This window comes from Lytechinus pictus, chromosome 4 (genome assembly GCF_037042905.1).
Source record: "Lytechinus pictus isolate F3 Inbred chromosome 4, Lp3.0, whole genome shotgun sequence".
In the NCBI taxonomy this organism is placed as follows: Eukaryota; Metazoa; Echinodermata; class Echinoidea; order Temnopleuroida; family Toxopneustidae; genus Lytechinus; species Lytechinus pictus.
In genome coordinates, this window is record NC_087248.1 from 20,969,916 (window position 1) to 20,989,123 (window position 19,208).

The following is a 19,208-nucleotide window of genomic DNA, read 5'->3' on the forward strand; positions in this document are numbered from 1 at the left end:
GAATATGAAAATTAGTAGATGAGATAGGTGAAGGTGATAGGTGAGGAGAATATAAAAGAAGATATGAAAAGTAGGAAGCGGGATTAAATGCAAGTTGCACAGGATACCATGCCTTCAAAACGTCATCGACTTCAAAAACCCAAGTGCCATCCGTCACAAAATGATAAAAGACACCATCTTGTTCTAAAGATCGACTTCCACAGCACATCTGCAAGCAACAGACACCCCCACCCGACATCATTGCCACAGAAAACACCTTCTCACTTTCAAAGCACACCCTATGTCTATGACAGTCCGCACTGCAGAGGGCATGTTCATATACGACAGACAAGAAAAGACACCATCACTTGCATCAAGAAATGCCGTTCACACTGGAAGACATCAGGACCTAGATCACCCAGTCATCACCAGTCACCATGTCACCAAGCCATGCAACACCCTACCAGGCCACTATCACCCATCTCCTCCATCTACAAGAGACATCCCTGACGTAACCTGGAAGGAACTGAGAAACACCAACCCAGTCCTGTAGCAGGAAAGATGCGTGCGTGTACCATTGGAATCTGCATCCACCCATTCTTTCCTCACTCTGGACCCATCTCTCAATCAGATGGATTTAAGAGTGCAATCTGCCCAACTGCCCCTCCCCTAAGATGGATGTCGCCTTTAAACCTTTGATGGAAAGCATTCGTAATGGTGTCCCTCTCCTTCATTAAAAAGGCCACAATCACCCTATCCCGTCCCCTTCCCATGTACACTCTAAAAAACTCCCAGTTCAGATTATACCCAAAATGATTCCGTTGGGCCACGCTCTGTACCGGGTCAAAAATAACTCAGAATAAGATCCGATGTGACCATTTCTGGGCCACATTAGAACTTAGTCCGGTCATTTTTCACCCGAAACGGAGTGTCCACTCAACATACTGATTTTGGGTATATCTGAACGGGGATTTTTTTTTTTGAGTGTACATGGGAAGGGGAATTGCTTAAGAAGACACGAAGCTGGTCGGTCTCCTATTAAGGGAAAGACTTTGGTCAAAAGTCGGGCTTGTCCCCCCCCCCCCCCCCCCGAACTACTCCCATGAGCCACAATCGCCCCATAGAGCCGCTATCGCTTCCAAGCGCTGCTATTGCTCCCAATAGCCGGTATCGTCCCCAAGAGCTACTATCGCCCCCAAGAGCTGTTATCTCTCCCAAGAGCTGCTATTACTCCCAACTGCCAGAGAGCCGCTACCGCACCCAAGAATCGCTATTCCTCCCATGAAGCCGCTATTGCTGCCAAGAGCCTCTATATCACTCCCAAGAGCTGCTATTGCTCCCAATAGCCGGTATCGCCCCCAAGAGCTGCTATTTGCTCCCATAACAGCCAAAATCGCCCACAAGAGCCGGTACCGCCCCCAAGAGCTGTTATCGCTCCCAAGAGCTGCTATAGCTCCCAAGAGCTGATATTGCTGGGAAGAGCTGCTGTCGCTGCGGAAAGCCGCTACTGCTCCCATGACGCAGCTATTGCTCCCGAGAGCCGCAATTGCTCCAAAGAGTCACTTTTGCTCCCAAGAGCTGCTATTGCTCCCAAGAGCCGCTTGTGCTCCCAAGAGACACTATTGCTCCCAAAAGCCGCTATTGCTCCCAAAAGCCGCTATTAGTCCCAAGAGCTGTTATTGCTCCCCAAAAGCCGCTATTGCTCCCAAAAACTGCTATTGCTCACAAGAGCTGCTATTGCTCCCAAAAGCCGCTTTTGCTCCCAAGAGGCGCTATTGCTCCCAAGACCCGCTATCACTCCCGAGAGCAGCAATTGCTCCCAAGAGCCACTATTGCTCCCAATTGCTGCTATTGCTCCCAAGAGCCGCTATCGCTCCCAAAAGTCACTAACGATTTGTAGAGCCGCTTTGCACTCAAAATCTGCTAATGCTCCAAAGAGCTGCTATTATCCCTAACTGCTGCTATTGCTCAAAATACTAGCTTGTTTTTTCCCATTTTGGTATTTTGTTTCTTTATGGCTATTTTAGTATTATTTTGTTTATGTTTTTTTTTAGAAATCCTCGGTTGATTGTTCAATTTTTTCACTGATTTGTGGTCTTGTTGATTTAGATTAGGGATGAATCAGACTAGCAATTCGATACATTTGGTATTCGGTAATTTTCAAATTTTCAAATAATATGTAAGGAAAATAATGAGAAGAATGTTTCAAAACATAGCCCTTCTAATACCCCCCCCCCCCATCCCCTGAATCCATCCATTACTAAAAATGTCCAACTTTTCCTCGAGCTTTTATATTCTCTTATGCTACAAGTAATCTAAAGAAAGGTTTCATTCGGCTAAATCATTCTCAATAAAGATCATCAATGAACTGGATAATGGGCTAATCAATCAGTCTTTCAGGTCAATCACCCTCTCCCAACATTCCACCATTGAACTGAACAAATTGTCCAATACGACTGTGGGGCGAATTGTTTTCCAAAGTTTCTATTTCTTAAGTTCTTAGGTTTGAGTCTTGTGTTGACATTCCCTCCCGAATCCCTCAGTATAATTCTCTTATTGGATGGAAAACCTCTCTGTTGCGTTATTATTTTTTTAAATCTTAAACATTGTTGTTACTTATTCCAGATAATTCTAATAATGGAGTGATGTAGATTTTATTTAGGTTGACGGGTCTCGAAAGATGGTACCAAAAGTTGTGAATTCACGCCTTAACCAAAATGACTCAGTGTAACATGATTTAACAGATGTGGACAACACCAATACTTGAAACAGAGACAAACACAAAACAAGAAAAAAGAAAGAGAAAAGATCATGAAACATTAAAGACAGGAAACAAACAGTACGGCACGAATAATCCACCTTGGATGATGTCAATAAGATGTCAAACGTCATGTGACATTGACACTTGACCCTTTTTCTTTAGACCAGTTCAAGTTGTGTGAGACTGATCTTGCCAATGGTATTTAATTGACACGGAGATTGTTATCGACTCTGGTAGCTTATGCTTACTGTAAAAAAATATTATTATTATTATAATCTTAGGAGACTCAAGATGAAATAGAAATGAGTCTAGATTTTCCTTACAGGGTATTTTGATATTTCAGTAAATAGGACTTGGTGTCCTTGTTGAAAGCCTGGAGGCACAGCAAGGAATTGTGTTTAATAATCCTTCTTATGCACTTTGTTAGACAAAGTCCAAATAATAGATCTAACAAGGAATCATAACTTTAATCTTTGATCCTCTATGATCAACAGACGGATACCCTCCAAATAATTTACAGAATTTATACTGCGGGGTTTGGTTTACTTTGAGAAGGGTTTAGTAGGTAGATCAACCTCAACTTGAAGATTAAAAAAATCTTAAGATTTGTTTGGCCGAGATTTGTTTTTCTAGAAGAAAATTATCCAAAAACAGTGAATAGAAAGAGGAAATGAAAGATCCAACTTCATAAGTTTAGAAAACAGTGAAACCAAAAGTTTTGAATTAGTAGATTCTAATGACTTTAAACAAACCGTGATCGGGAATATCTTTGGGCACTTATTTCTTCGGGTATTTCCTCCTGGTCACTGCTCGAGGTACAGGAAGGTGCTCGAAATGTGACGCCTGGTGATGACTCATGGTTGAGGGTCTGCTCAGTTGCAGATTGGTCGTTGGCCTCGACGACTTCGGTCTGTTCTGGCTCGATAACCTCGAGCACTTCTTCCCTGGTTGTTCTAAGAACGATATCCCAACCTTCTGTGAGCTGGGTACGCTTATGAAGCACAAGAACAGAGTGAGGTCGTGCAGGAGGAATAGGCTTCATTTCTCCAGTCTGATTGACAGTCTCATCTTCTGTTAAAAACAAATAGTGGAGGAGAAAAAAAAATGCAGTAATACAGTATATGTCACTTTATTTTTCATCATGAGTTATCATTATTCGGAGATGCAAATAAACGACAGAGGCCTTAAAGCTCGCTATGTGTAGACAGGCTAGGGTTTCTAAAAACTGGCTTGCCAATTACTATTTCTATTGTATGGAATAAAAACATGAAAAAAAAATTGGGGGTGAATATAAAATATGCTGATAATCGCACATTCCTGTTCCATATCTTTTTCTCCCTCTCCTACAATCTATATATCTCTGTCTCTCAAGTTTTATGTCTATTATTTTGTTTCGTCGTGGTTATTAATACTATATCATTTCATTAAACATAAGTTTGAAAATAAATCTACGAATGAAAGTTTTTTGGGGGTGAGTGACAAGCACTTGTGACGCCTTACGCCCATGCTCATTTACCTGAAGGTTTTGTTGTTTCAGTAATTTTTGCGTTGCTCTTTTTCATAAATTTGCGTGAATTATCTCCACGATTCCCACCATGGCTTGAAGGCGGAAGAGGTTCCAGGCGATTCCCGGCCTGCCTTGGTTGTGGTTGATGAACCCTATGATTCCCGCCTCGGTTGGATGATGGGGGGAGTGGTTCTAAATTTCCTCCCCGCATTGATGGTGCTTGGCGTGGTAGGCCCACCCCAAGATTCCGGCCTGGAAGCGATGGTGGCTGCAGTGGTTCCCGATGGATTCTGCCTTGTATCGGTTGTGGTGCGCGTGGCGCACCATGATTTCCGCCTCGCATCGTTGGAGGTGGGCGTGGCAACCCCTCAATTCCGCCTTGTCTCGGTTGTGGTGGGTGTGGAAGCCTTTGAATCCCGCCTTGCCTTGTTGCCATCCTCCCTGGGGGCACGTCCATTGAAATCAAGCCTGGTCTTGGCGGAGGAGCTAGGGGATCCACCTTCAGAAAATTAGTAAAGATTAAGATAGATATCTTTCATTTCATCTTCAGATTATTCCATAAAACAACCAAAATGCTGTTCCTCTAATCAAAAAATGATGTCAACGCTTTCAGCTGCCGTCTTCTTTAAATGAATGTTTCGAAGTTTAAAATCAAAATAATGGAAAGGTTTTGAAGTAATCACATAATTTGAGGTATGTATGTAGGTATCAACATTACAACGGGGATAATCAATGTATCCCATGGTTTCCTATTACCGTTCAAATTCCCACTGATTCCCAAATTAACCAATTAATATTCATTGCGGCATAATGGGACAAATTTGCCTGCCATTTTTTCAACCCTGATTGAGCTGGATGCCTCTTTTTTTTTCATTTCGGGTTCTAGTATACTGTATTTTACATTTACAAGACAATTTATTTGCTTAGAAATATATATTTTAATCATTTTATTTATGTATAAAAATTATGATATATCTGATGGGTGAATTTGAACTTACGCCCCCATTGATTCTTCTCTTGGCCAGGGAATTGCTACGTGCTCGTGTGTTTCTCGCCGCCGTCGGTGGGCGTGGTCCAGGTGGAGGTCGTGGGTTTGAAGGAAATTGTAGAGGAGTGACGGTGGTTTCGGTGCCATCTGACGTAGGAGTGGCCTGAACGTCATTATCTGGTGGGGTTTGTACTTGAGCAACTAGAGGCGTTGGCGTGATGGGCGGGAGCGATGGTTGAGACTCTGCTATCAGTGCCTCCAGTTGCCGATCAAGATAATCTGCATCTGGAAAGGGGGGAGCCAAGAAAATCAAATGTTTTACATATTTTTCTCCTTATGATCTGTAAGCACAATCACAAATCCTTTTTCAAGTTAGCTGTGTTTGGTATTTGTTCTAATTGCGCAAAGAAGACACATTTTAATTACTTTCATGTTGTCTTGATTTTTATTTTGTCTGACAAAGATGCATTTTGTAATGTCCTCATTAGAAGATGATGCATATACAATGCAGGGGCCGCGGAACCGGGAGGGGGGGCTGGGGGGGGGGGGGGCTTCACCCCCCCACTTTTTTCCAAAACCGTGTACAAAAACGTAAAAATGACCATATGATTGTGATTTTTAGCATGATCAGCCCCCCCCCCCAACTTTTGGCTCAGCCCCCCCCCCCACTTTGAAAGCCGTTCCGCGGCCCCTGCTAATGTGGTTTGAAGGACATGGAGTTGGGGCCACACTACAAAAACTGTGGTGTTGATTTAACACCAGCTCGGATTCTATATATGTCCACACCAGAGAAGTGTTAAACAATAGGTGTTTATAAAACACCAATTGGTATTAAAACAGCATCGGTTTGATTCCAAATTGGTATTGTTTCAATACTTCTCTGGTGTGGACATAATAGATTCCGGGCTGGTGTTAAATCAACACCGGAATTTTTGCAGTGCAATTGGGGTCAATTTCATCAGCCCCCACGCAGTATGCACATCAAAAATTGGAAGACGACAAATTACACAAAAAAAGTATATGCGTCAGATAATTAAACATTTGATTCATGTAAAAAAATTATAATACGTGAAAAGAGAATAATACGTTTACAGATGTTCACCCTGACTCAACAATACTATCATCATATTTACAAATTAGCAATAGTTAATGTATATATTCGAAGTCTTTTTACCTCAACAATACTGTGTAGAATGTTAGTTTATTTTATTATTTGCTGTATTTTGATACTATATGCGTACAAACAAGGCCCATTTTATACCAATAGTGATTATGGAAAGGCTAAAGCCTTTACCCCTGTATAAAGAAGGCTGAATAAAATGAGTAGATATATCAAAAATAAAGAAATCATATCAATACAAGAATGGTATTGAAATAAGTATTGATAATGACGTTCAAATTGTTGAAAAAATATTAAGATATAAACACAGCCATTGTAATTTTTCAAAATAAATTATAGTTTTCAATGATAATTATGTGACCAAAAATCAAACAAATTTATAAAATTAATCCGATTAAATTATTTGATACGTTATCAATGAAATTAATTGTGAATTTCTTAGTTTGAAAATCGATCTATAAGATTTGTTTCGGGGAAAATTAGATATTAGATTATGAAAAGGTTAAATTCAAAAACCTAAGATTTTTAATCTAATTTAAGACAGGTTTCTTATAGCATTGAAAAAATATGTAAAGAAGGGAAGTGGTAAAAGTTGATGAAAAAATAAATTTTTGATTTTATAGAACATATAACGCTAAATAACAGTATATTGATTAAAATCATATTTAGTATTGGCTTTATAACATGTGGGACTAATTCGTGGGAATACTTAAAACCTAAATGAATAACTCAAGGAAATACAAAAAGTATCATAATAATGAACCCCAAAAAAATCGTAGCCCGAATTTATGCCAATATAATGAATTCGCATTAAAAGTTTGGCCAAATCATTTGTAATAGGTCCATGGCCAAATTAACAAAGATGAATTTGTTAAAGGGGGATAATGTTCAAAGCCCAATTACTTAAAGGAGAATGAAACTCTTGGAGCAAGTTAGCTTTTGTGAAAGCAGAAAAATCAAAGAGTAACATCAACAAAATTTTGAGTAAAATAGGACTAGCAATAGAAGAGTTATGAGCATTTGAATGTCGAGATCACTAATGCTATGGAGATCCTCCCATTGGCAATGCGGCCAAGATCTATGATGTCACAGAATGAGATGAACAACTCTCCCCTTTTGGACACTGAAAATATACCCCAAAACATCTCTTTTTGCTCATTCGAATCATATGACAAACGATTCATCAATGATATAATGTTGTGAAACCTTTGTACTTGTCCTCTCATAAAGAGAACACCTCACATTGTGATAGACTCTATAAAAGTGACTAAAGTAATGAGGGAGTTGTACGTGTGTGACATCACAGTTCTTGGTCGCATTGCCAATGGAAGGATCTACATGGCATTAGTGATCTCAATATTCAAATGCTCATAACTTTCTTATTATTCATTCAATCTTCCTCAAACTTTCAACAATATGTTTCTTTGATTTTTCTCTTTGATATGGATTCAGCTGGTTTCAAGGGTTTCATTCTCCTTTAAAATAGTTGGCAATAATTTATTGGTTAAAGGGGAAGTTCACACTGACAAAGAGTTTATTGTAAAAAATAACAGAAAACAATTATTAAAACATATTGGCGAAGGTTTGAGGGAAATCGCTCAAAGATTACATATAATAGAATTTTAATTATTTGATTTTTGACGTCATATGCGAGCTGTTCCCCTACATATCGTATGGTATAACAAATAAATGAACTGTCATTTCCTCAGAAATATAAAAATTATTATTGTTGTACCTTAAGTATATAAAAACACAAATAATTTCACACCCGCTTCTAAAAAGAATATCAAAAATAAGTCATCACGAACCATTAAAAAAATGAAAGTTGTGCATTAACATATGGGGCCCGGCAGCTGCTCGTTTATGGAGTCATAAATCAAAAACTTGAAATTCTAATAACTTTCTTAATTGTTAATGAATTTCCCTCAAACCTTCACCAATATTTTTCATTATTTTTTCTGCGTGCTATTTTTACGACAAAGTTTTCGTCAGAATGAACTTCCCTTTAAATTCGCTGGTTGACACTATACCACCAAGCAGGGTCAATTTGACTGTTTTCTATGATAGACACTGTAACTTTCATGAAGCAGCATACTGCTTAAAAAAATCATTTGAATAAGTTATAAGTAGTTGACTGTTTTTTTTTCAGTTTGAAGGGCTTGTGCAAGAGAAAAACTAAGACAAAAGAGCTTTGGTAAAAAAAAACTTTTATTTTTTTTTCTTTCAAATTCCAGCCCTTTAGTGAAATGCACGTCGTCATGAATACTCATTAGTTGAGCTGATGATGTCACATTCCCACTTTCATTTTTCTTATGTTAGTACGCCCGGTGAAATCATAATTGTTTCATTTTTCATACATGTACATGTGTGAATGATATATCTCCATTATAATAAAATAAATTGCAGCAATGAATATTTAATGCACTTAATTAGTTGTCAATTAAATTTTTTTTAGTTCTTGATAGAAAAATTTGAATAAATCTTATTTCATATAACAAAATACAAAAGAACAAGTTGGGATATGACATCATCAGTTTGCTCATTGAATATTCATGAAGACATGACTGGATCTGTTTCCCCGGAATAATGCAAATTTTTAAAATGCCATAGCCATGTTATTCCATGTCTGATTTTGATCAAATTTTCAGTATTTTGTTTGATATTTCTTTGTTCAAATCATTATTTTCAGCCTGGAGTATCCTTTAATGGTGACCCTGCACACAGGTTATGCAGCGGCTGTAGCCCCCCCCCCCCCCACATCTGTATTACCACCACTTACACTATGATATTTCTTGCCACAGTTTGGTGACTTTGGTCAAACAGATATAATAATTCCATTTGAAGTTTATCATCAATAATTTTTTTGTTCGATCTATTTTAAGGTGTTTGCAGATGTCTACTTGGATTTTTCTTTAATTAAACTTATATAATTCCACTTCTTGAAAAAAAGAGAAGTATATTCTGAAGAAAGTAAAACAAAAATAATAATCAGCTTTAATGATGGCCCTGCACACAGGGGACAATGGGGGGGGGGGGCTAGAATAAAGTTGATATCTTTTTTTTTTCTCATATCTATTACTAAGGTATCAAAATTACACGATCAATATATTTCTCCGTTTAACAATATCTCTCTTCCCTTTCCCCCTCCTTTTCTTTTTTTAAATATTTTTTTTCAGGTGTGGTCGCCCCACTCCAAGCCCCGTATGGCCACCACTTATGGATTAAAATTTCTTGCCACATATTGGTCAAATAAGTTGATAGAATAATGATCCAATTCAAGGGGGCACATTTTCCCCGAGATAAAATTTGACAAGCAATTATACACACACCCTCACACACACACAAAAAAGGTATTCAACACAAAAATAAGTACAGTTCGTCAACGAGAAAATTTGCCAAGGCCCTTGCTTTCAAGGGGGTGGGGGGCACAGTCGTGTTTTAACGACATTTTTACATTACAAATTAAAATTGTGCCTCTCAATGGGGGGGGGGGGGGCACGAGCCGGCTGTGCCCCCCCCCCCCCCCGTGGATCCGCCAGTGATTCAATTTGAAGATTATCAATAATTACACGAAATATTATCGTCAGTTCGCACATCTCCACCGTGTTTTTTTCGTCATGGTAAAAAAAAATCGTATAAACTCAATTCTTGAAAAAATTTATAAAAAATTAATCAAGATTTCTTACACATCATTCTCTCAATGCGCCTTGCATTGGCACGTAACTCCTCAATATCTTCATCGGGGTGTACTTTGATGGGTGATGATGGTCTAACGTTAGGGATGTATCCCTTAACTCGAGGTAGTTCTCGCATTTTCCCTGATTTTTTCTGATTTCCTGACATTTTACTTTGATGGACGTTTGAGTTTTCACTCCCTTCTTTCTCGTTAATAAGACCACTTTAATGTAATGTTGTGAATATTCTGTTGATAGGGTATAAAGTGCGCGCTGAGCCATGACGAAACAATCATTCAGGTAGCATGATGCAATGCGCGAAATTCATTAGCGAGCGCATTTGATTGTGACGTAAACGCCAATTGGAACGATGACATATACCCTCTTCTATATCAGAGCCCGTAGGGCGGGGAGGAGGGGGGGGGGGCTTTATAGATGAAGCTGAAAGTCCAATTACCCTATTCTTTCGTCCTTCATCTAAGTTTGATATTTTCCACATCCGGGATATTTTCCCCACCAACAAGGGTGACACTACATCACATGGGTGGGGGGGGGGGCAATTCTCGACCCCATTTTTCATTTTCAATTATCTGAATTTTTTTTTAAATGGTGATAACAAAGGAGGCCGGAAAGAGGGGGAATATGGAAGAAATAAACAAGAAGAACATATTGATACATTGGCATGGTATATGTCAATGTATGAATTTTAAGTGATCTAGTGAGCAATCAAAGTAGCGTTAAAATGTAAATTTGTATATAGAAATCGTTGGTATCCCGTGTTGACTGCTAATCATTCTCTCTTATCTCACTTTTGATAACGTGGTATTTTGTTTGTTTTCAAATTTACTTTAGGGCCTATATAATTCCTATGTAAATTTATGTTCTGATAAGGCTACATTCACAAACTTGATTTAAATCGTCAAAGTGGATTATCAAATGAGCATAATTTGCATAGATACCAATACAATACAATATTAGGTTTGCATATACCTTTTGTGTCTGTACACGTTGTTTATTACTATATCTTGTTTATTACTTGCCTATTATTACTATTATTGCTATGATACTGTTTTTATTTCTTACCACCAAAATGGTGATGTGCATGCCACCATGTAGTTAGAAAAAATAAATAAATGAATGAAAAATTATTTTGCTTTCTAGCAAGTTTTAGAAAGTGTGTCCCATACGCCATACGCTTCTGCCTTTGTATCCGCGTCTTACCATTCCCGCCTCTTAAGAATATGCGGTCTATTAATTTATTATCATTATTATTTTTTGATGTTGGGAAGATAGCTAGGATCAGGGGCGAATCCAGGATTTTTCGAAAGGGAGGGGCACATTTTCCCGAGGAAAAATTTACAAGCAAAAAAAAGGGACTTCACTTTCAAGGGGGGCACATTTTTGTTTAACGGCATTATTATATTACAAATTTTGATTGTGCCTCTCAAAGAAGGGGGCACGGGCTGGCTAAGCCCCCCCCCCTTGGATCCGCAGTGGCTAGGATATCTTAATAGGGGGAGGAAGAGATCATGAAGGTGTAAAGCCTAATTCCATGACAAAATTATTGAATGACGTCGGGGGCAGATCTAGCTTTTTTTCCAAAAAGGGGGTTAAACCGAGGAATTTGACAAGCAAAAAAGGGGCTTCATTTACATAACGAAGGTCATTTCAGTATCCAGAAATTTGACCCCCAAAAAAGGTTTCACTTTATAATAAATCAGCTAATTTGGGGGTGACTCCAAAATGTAGCAAAATGTAGGTCATTACTTGACTTGGCAGCCCCCAACGGGGTAGTTAAATCCCCCCATAGATCCGCCACTGTTGCCATACTTGTAGCGCGCTATTGAACTTCATGAACTGAATCCCGATCTTCCACATATTCCTGATTTTTTTTTTCGAGAAAGAAAAATTGGGCACTTATTTAAATTGTAACGTGCATTATGGAGTTGTGACATTACTTTTACATCGGTTTTCCCCTTATCTGTCTTGTCAGTTTTGCTTAGTTTGCTGTCCGAACTATTTCTTATACCAGATATTAAGTAAACGAAATTAATTTTTCGTTACTCAGTTCTCTTTTGTGCTGACTCTCATCCCTGAGTGCGAAAAAAAATACGAATGAGCATAATAACTTCGTGTCTACCATTTTACCTAGCTTCTTCTCCCTTTTTCTTTTTCTTTCACCTTTCAACCCCCCCCCCCCTTCATTTCCTTCTTCTTTGGTCTCCTCTCCTCATGGCAGAGTACAATTAGTTTTGCCGAGCGCATGTGCGCGGACAGAAAAAGAAATTAAAAAAAATAGTTATGTATGAATTGTCTAGTCATATATTTTGCATATGATTGCAGTAAATAAATGTATATACAATTAATTTGTATGATTGGGAGTGGGAGTCCGCGGACACCTTTTAAAATTTTGAAGCCTTCTTTTTTGTCTTGGATTACAATAGACTATGGATTGAATAGTTGAAATCATATTCTATTTTGTTCTCTATGTATATTGTCTAACCCTTTTAATAAAAGCTGATGAAACTTTATTTGTAATTTTTTTCCGAGTGGCTGTTTATTTTATGATTGACTGTCCCGAAGTCCGGACGCTCATTCCCGTTTGCTATGTCGCCCGCCCTCATCGGTCATGAGACTCACAGTGTGTACCCTGGCAACGATCGTATCCCACACGAAACAGAACACGATACCTGTCAAAATTTTGAAAGATTTTGTGAAAATGAAAAATTGAAACAATAAGAAGGATGTCCAAGAAGAGAGCTAAGAGTGGAGCAGGCTCAGCAGGTGCCGCCCGATGGGAATCTGGTCTTTTATCAACCAACTTTGAAGAGGTAAGATAAACAGTGTGCTGCTTTCTTGCAGCTTTTTCAGCGGGTCTTTACCAACCCCCAGCCCGCTCTTGACGGCGGGGACGTATGATGTCGACCGCTGGGCTAGGAGAGCTGCGTGGATATCCTTGATCATATGAATATGATTAAGCTGAGCTGAAGCCACCTTGTCTCTGTTGAGTTAGCCCACTACTAGTACTACACACAACACTCTCATCCAAAAGTCTTTAAAACAGTGGAGCAGTAGATTTCTAAATATTGTCTTCAAATTAATTGTGAGGTGCTCCGGGCCCAGACCCAGTCTGCTGCGGTTGCACAGAGACAGTTAGTGAGTTACTGAGACTGAGTCAGTGCGCAGACGCAGTTCCCCTTCTCTGCACACACGCATATCTGCGCAATTCCAATGAAAGAAGAAACATGTACATAACGACCACAAACTTTAAACCTGCAGAGTCTAGACAGATATTTATTAAAAAAATCTCAATCAAAAATCACAAAAAAGACAAACTTTATGGTTAAAAAGTAAAGGATCTACGTTCTTTTGTAACAAAGATGAAAGAGTAGCACAGTGAATTGTCAAAAAAAAAAGAATGTAGGATGGGGGGTCGGATGTCCGGACACTTTATATTTTTTTTTGTCTTGGATGACACTAAAAATATGAATTCAATGAGTTGTAATTATCTTCTATTTTGTCCTAACATTTTGTACTAAAATTGATGAAACTTTGCTTGTAAATTTTTCCAAATGACTTTCTAAAAATTGATCGTCCGGACACACAACAACTGGGTATGCTCTAAGTCTAACAGTCAGAATTCTTTGACTACATGTACCTGTTTACCTGTTTCACCAGATAACAATAGATTTCGGTCCACTGAATCCATTGTTCTCTGGTGAAACAGGTAAACAAGTAGTCAAAGAATTGTGACTGGTGCTGTATGAATATCTTCCAAGTTCTTCAAGCTACACTGACTGCCTCCTTCAATCCTGAAGATTCTTGCAGTATTGTAGTAGCGGGGACCGGCAGGTGAAATACACCGGGTGAACACCCTAATCTTTGACGAATAGTGTATTGGTTTTAACGTGCATAGGTTGTGACTCTCCTATACACGGGACCAACAATTGCGTCCTTTCCGATGGACGGAGTGTTTTCCAACTGCATTCACACCCGCACTGAACACAGCGGTGAGGCACGCTAACACACAACGCTAGCATCAGTTTTTTTTGTTAGACGTCTTCCGGCATGCTGCGGGACTCAAACCCACGCACGTTGAGATCTTCTATCTTATCCGGAACAGGCGCTCTAACCGACTGAGCTATGCTGCCTCGTTATACATCATATCTAGAAAATAATTTGAATAAACATGCATTTAAGTTGTTGGCTTTCCATAGTTATGGGTGATCGGATCAATCGCAACAGCAACTCTAAGATGGGGCCCTGAATTTGAATTGTTACGTGCTTAGACATTTACCAGACAGCTTGCGAAACCAGCAAAAAGCTGTCCTACGGGAGTCATAAACAGAAAATAGAACAAGGACCCCCCCTTCATATATGTGACCTACATGTACCACCCCAAAAACACAAGTCGCCAGGTAAGGTTCTCTGTAAATAGCCAAAATAGTAATTTAGTCTCCAAAACCCACAATTGAAAAAAGATAACTTATCTGTTATCTGAAAGAGCAATTCTTCTTCTTCATACTGTGAAAATTTGAAGTCGTGAAGTTAAATGAAAGAAAATATTATTTTGCCTTCTAAGAGTTTCTTGGACACTACTTTTTTTGACTGCTTGGAAGTTTCACTGAAGTTACACAGTATGCACATCTCATGCTTGAGTGAACCCTAAACTTCAAACCTTGTTTTCTCCTTATTTTGTAAGCTCTTGCTGCATTTCCTCTGCATTCAATCAAGTACTTGTAATGGTTATTGTTTGTCAATTTTAACATATCACTTTAAAGCTTAGAACATGAATTTTCGAGTTCAATTAAAAATCTCAATATTAATTATGGTTGACTTATTGTTGGTTTTGCGGTGGTAGGTCACATATGAAATTGACTGATTATTCATTCAAAAATTTCTCACAGTTCATACATTGTAAACTTAAAGTGAAATACTAAATACCAAACAGACTGCAAAATGTGAGAGTCAAAATTGCTTGACAGAATTGGAAAGTGGGTCAAGGGTTTCGCTGGTATGACAATTTCAAATTTTGTAGTGAGATTGACGAGTGGGCACTCGGCTGAAAACGTGTCATAAAAAGTGGATCTGGATGTATACGATGCAGGGCCCTCCTGGGCATAAACACATCGAGTGAGAGAGGGCGGAGTGAGGATTAGAAGGTTCTGTCAATGGCCTTTTTGAATCAGCTCGTCGATGTTGAGTTGATGACCGCATCACTCAAGTGATTCCACTCAATGATAGTGGATGGGAAGAACGAGTTTCTGTATTATTCAGTTCATGCTCTGATTGCATTGTAGCACTCGTTATTATTTGTCACTTGCCTATTTATAATATTTGTAATGTCACAGTTTTCAAAGTGTTTTCAGTGTGACCTAGCTTGATCCTCTCATTTTTGTTGAAAAATGCATTCTTTTTTCCTTTTAAAAATATCTTTTTTTTGTGGGAGAAGGTTGGCATATCTGATTCTAGCCATAGGCGATTTTGGATTTCGATACTTATATGCAAATCTAACATGTTTATCTTGAATCCTCTCTATACAGGATGACTGGAAAGCCTGTATCTCCTTTGTGATAGGAAACAAACTCGATGATAAAGAATATGCGACTATTCTTTCTTCTGCTGTGGACTCCAAGCTGAGGAGACAATTCAGTGTTATTTACAAAGAGACATTGATGGAAGAGGTAAGGACAAAAAAAAAATTGTGTTTGTTGTAACCCAAAGTGACTGTCTTTCGTAAGACCTACTGACTAGGCCTATTTTTTTTCCTTAGATTTTGTAGATAATCTTTAGTTGAATAAAGTGCCTTCATCTGGATAAGGTTGGCTCATATTGATTTTTGAAAGTAACACAATTTTTCTTGAAATAATATTATAACCCTCCTTTTGACAGGTCAACGAGCTTGGGAACACAAAGATCAAGAAGGGTAAAGATGTCCCACAATTCTTTGAGATCTGCGAGACGGTGAAGTCAGAATACCTTGATAAGAATGAGGAGATTCCTATGGGTCTGATGGCTAAGCTGCTCAAATGGAAACTTCTCGCCATCAAGGAGAAGGATCTGAAGAGGAGGGAGGATGAGAAAAAGGTAGGAAATTTTCAGTAATATTTGTCCATCACACTTTTTCCTTTAGGTCTGATTGCTAAATTTCTCAAAAAGAAACTACCAGCCATCAAGGAGGAAGATGTAAAGAGGAGGGAGGATGAGAAGAGTGTAGGGGTAGGGAATTCACAGTTATATTTTTCACATTATTCCTCTTGGTATAAATGCGAATGTGCTCAAGTTTAAGCTTCTTGAATCGAGAAAGTTCTGAAGAGGAGCAAGGTTTAGAGCTCACTATTATACATGTATAAGTCCCAATTTATTTTAAATCAGAAGAAGAAATTGATACTGGAGATTCTGCTTTAGGAGTCAGATCTTTTAGGGACTCTGAAGTCTGTTCAACTGAGGTGAAATTGGATTTGAATTATAAACAATACATATTTTACACATTTTGGTATGAATAATTGCTTCAACTTGTTTTTTTTGTCTCGCCTGCATAGCAGAGCGAGACTATAGGAGCCACTTTTCCGACGGCGATGGCGGCGGCGGCGTCAACATCAAATCTTAACCTAAGGTTAAGTTTTTGAAATGACATCATAACTTAGAAAGTATATGAACCTAGTTCATGAAACTTAGACATAAGGTTAATCAAGTATTACTGAACATCCTGCCTGAGTTTCAGGTCACATTACCAAGGTCAAAGGTCATTTAGGGTCAATGAACTTAGACCATGTTGGGAAAATTATTTTCAAAATCTTAACCGAAGGTTAAGTTTTTGAAATGACATCATAACTTTGAAAATTTATGGATCTAGTCCATGAAACTTAGACATAAGGTTAATCAAGTATTAGTGAACATCCTGCTTGAGTTTCAGGTCACATGACCAAGGTCAAAGGTCATTTAGGGTCAATGAACTTTGGCCAAGTTGGGGGTATTTGTTGAATTACCATCATAACTTTGAAAATTTATGGATCTAGTTCATGAAACTTGGGCGTTAGGTTAATCAAGTACCACTGAATATCCTGTGCGATTTTCAGGTCACATGACCATGGTCAATGGTCATTTAAGGTCAATGAACTTTGGCCGTGTTGGGGGTATTTGTTAAATTACCATCCTAACTCTGAAAGTTTATGGATCTAGTTCATAAAACTTGGACATAAGAGTAGTCAAGTATCACTGAACATCCTGTACAAGTTTCAGGTCACATGACCATGGTCAAAGGTCATTAAAGGTCAATGAACTTTGGGCATGTTGGGGGTATTTGTTGAATTACCATCCTAACTCTGAAAGTTTATGGATCTAGTTCATAAAACTTGGGATATAAGAGTAATCAAGCATCACTGAACATCCCCTGTGAGTTTCAGGTCACAAAACCAAGTCAAAGGTCAGTTAAGGTCAATAAACTTAGGCCATGTTGGGGTAATTGTTGAAGTGCCATCATAACTTTGAAAGTTTATGGATAGAGTGAATGAAATGTAGACATGGGTGCAGTTGACAGTCTTAAAGGGGAATCCAACCCAAATAAAAGAAAAATCAGAGAAGTTGACAGGTGAAAGTTTGAACAATATTGGACAAACAACAAGAAAGTTATGAATTTTTAAAAGTTGTAAATATTGGTAATCACTATACCCATGGAGGCTTCAAATTGGCCGCATATGGGATGTCATAGTGATGTAAGGCAAGGACTACTCTTCCATGTACTCCAATACATATTATGGCTAAAATGTCATTTCCCCCAAAAGTTTTATTTCAAATTATATTTTTCTTCCATGAGGACATAAAACAATATACTACCTGGGTTATATTTAGATTACTGCCCCAGGGGAATGGGTACTTAGGAGAAAACCTAAAATCCCTGATAATAAAGTACATGGCCTATGGGAAAGTTGTCCTTGCCCCTTGTCATAATTTACTTACCCAGTTGCCAATTTGAAATCTACATAGTATTGGTGATCTCAATTTTAAAGCAGCTATAACTTTTTTATTGCTTGTCCGATTTCTTTCAAACTTTCACTATTCTGTTTAATTTATTTTTCTCCTTCCTAACACAACATTTTATGGCCAAGGCTGGATTCCCCTTTAAGTCTCCGTTCAAATGGTCAATGAACGTGGTATTATGTCATATGAATGATGTTTTTGTGAATGATTATTTTATAGTAGTTTTCAAAGTTAGCACTGCTGCTATATTAAATTGCGTAATGCAGGCGAGACTGCCAGAGGCGTTCCACTTGTTGTTTTTTTTGGCGCTGTCTGATTTTGCAGCTTATAGAAGGTTAACTTATACTGACTGGACTGTACTAACTTTCCAGTGATGAACATTTGATCAATCACAACTTCGTATCCATTGATCCTTCTCCTGCCTTCATTAATATTTCTGCCTCTGTTGACATTGCAGGCTCTGCAGAACAAGGATGTGAAAGGCACCAAGGGTGGCAAGGAAGCCGGTGGAGGAAAGAGGGCGAGGAGTAAATCCCCCGCCAAGGGCAAAGGCAAGAAATCTCCGGAGGTACCATCTCCAAAGAAGGACTCCAAACTGAAGAAGAGAGGAGAGGAAGATGATGATAACAAGTACATTGGTAAGCTTTTCAACTTATTTCCAGAACTGGCTGCACAGTATCGTTGATAGCTCTGACTAAGTGCCAACAGAGGCCCTGTTACAGCTGGTATGATGCAGCAATGCCTAATATCACAACATGTTACTTACATCTTGAATCAACGTTTGAAATCACAATTAAAAAGCTATGACTGGGCTTCGATTAGTGCTCTGTTAGCATTAACAATGTTTCTGTCCCGCCGGTACAGCTCTATAATAGCTGGATTTATAAAACATTTTCCCAGATGGTACAAAGCACAATTGTTAATACCTCGTCTTGAGCTCAAGCTGCCGCCTCATTAGCAGCACTCGGGGCATTCAAGGAATTAATACTACCGGGTACCCCATTCACCTCACCTGGGTCGAGTGCAGCACAATGTGGGTAAATTTCTTGTTGAAGGATAACACACCATGGCTGGGATTTAAACCCATGTCCCTCCATTAGGAAGACAAGATTCAGAACCACAACATCATTTGCTGTGGTTGATTCACGATTGGAAGCTTTATGAAATTAGTCTGGTATCATTTTCATTGTCAAAAGCAG

At 38.7% G+C, this 19,208-nt stretch overlaps 2 protein-coding genes across 6 annotated transcripts in view; one reads left to right on the forward strand and one right to left on the reverse strand.

Annotated features, from left to right (window-relative positions):
• Positions 1 to 3,482: 3,482 nt before the first annotated feature.
• LOC129259381 (actin-binding protein WASF1-like) lies at positions 3,483 to 10,168 on the reverse strand. The gene is made up of 4 exons (XM_064097984.1): positions 10,042 to 10,168; positions 5,246 to 5,520; positions 4,572 to 4,746; positions 3,483 to 3,811 (listed from the first exon to the last, which is right to left on the reverse strand). The coding sequence occupies exons 1-4, from the start codon at positions 10,166 to 10,168 to the stop codon at positions 3,483 to 3,485; spliced, it is 906 nt and encodes a 301-aa protein (XP_063954054.1).
• Positions 10,169 to 12,660: 2,492 nt separating this feature from the next.
• The window catches only part of LOC129258834 (sperm-associated antigen 17-like), a 58,726-nt gene continuing 52,178 nt past the window's right edge, over positions 12,661 to 19,208 (forward strand). For all 5 annotated transcript variants that reach the window (XM_064098615.1, XM_064098620.1, XM_064098614.1 and 2 more), the window contains exons 1-4: positions 12,661 to 12,860; positions 15,573 to 15,713; positions 15,922 to 16,116; positions 18,467 to 18,647. In XM_064098615.1, coding sequence (XP_063954685.1) covers positions 12,774 to 12,860; positions 15,573 to 15,713; positions 15,922 to 16,116; positions 18,467 to 18,647 — 604 coding nt within the window. In that variant the 5' untranslated portion in view covers positions 12,661 to 12,773. The remainder of the gene's footprint in view (positions 12,861 to 15,572; positions 15,714 to 15,921; positions 16,117 to 18,466; positions 18,648 to 19,208) is intronic.

Coding starts and splice junctions, on each gene's coding strand:
- LOC129259381 (XM_064097984.1), bottom strand. CDS start 10,168: ATGCGAGAACTACCTCGAGTTAAGGGATACATCCCTAACGTTAGACCA. Junction 5,521..10,041: donor GCGCATTGAGAGAATGATGT/GTAAGAAATCTT, acceptor CCCCCTTTCCAG/ATGCAGATTATCTTGATCGG. Junction 3,812..4,571: donor GATGCGAGGCGGAAATCATG/GTGCGCCACGCG, acceptor TGTTTTTAACAG/AAGATGAGACTGTCAATCAG.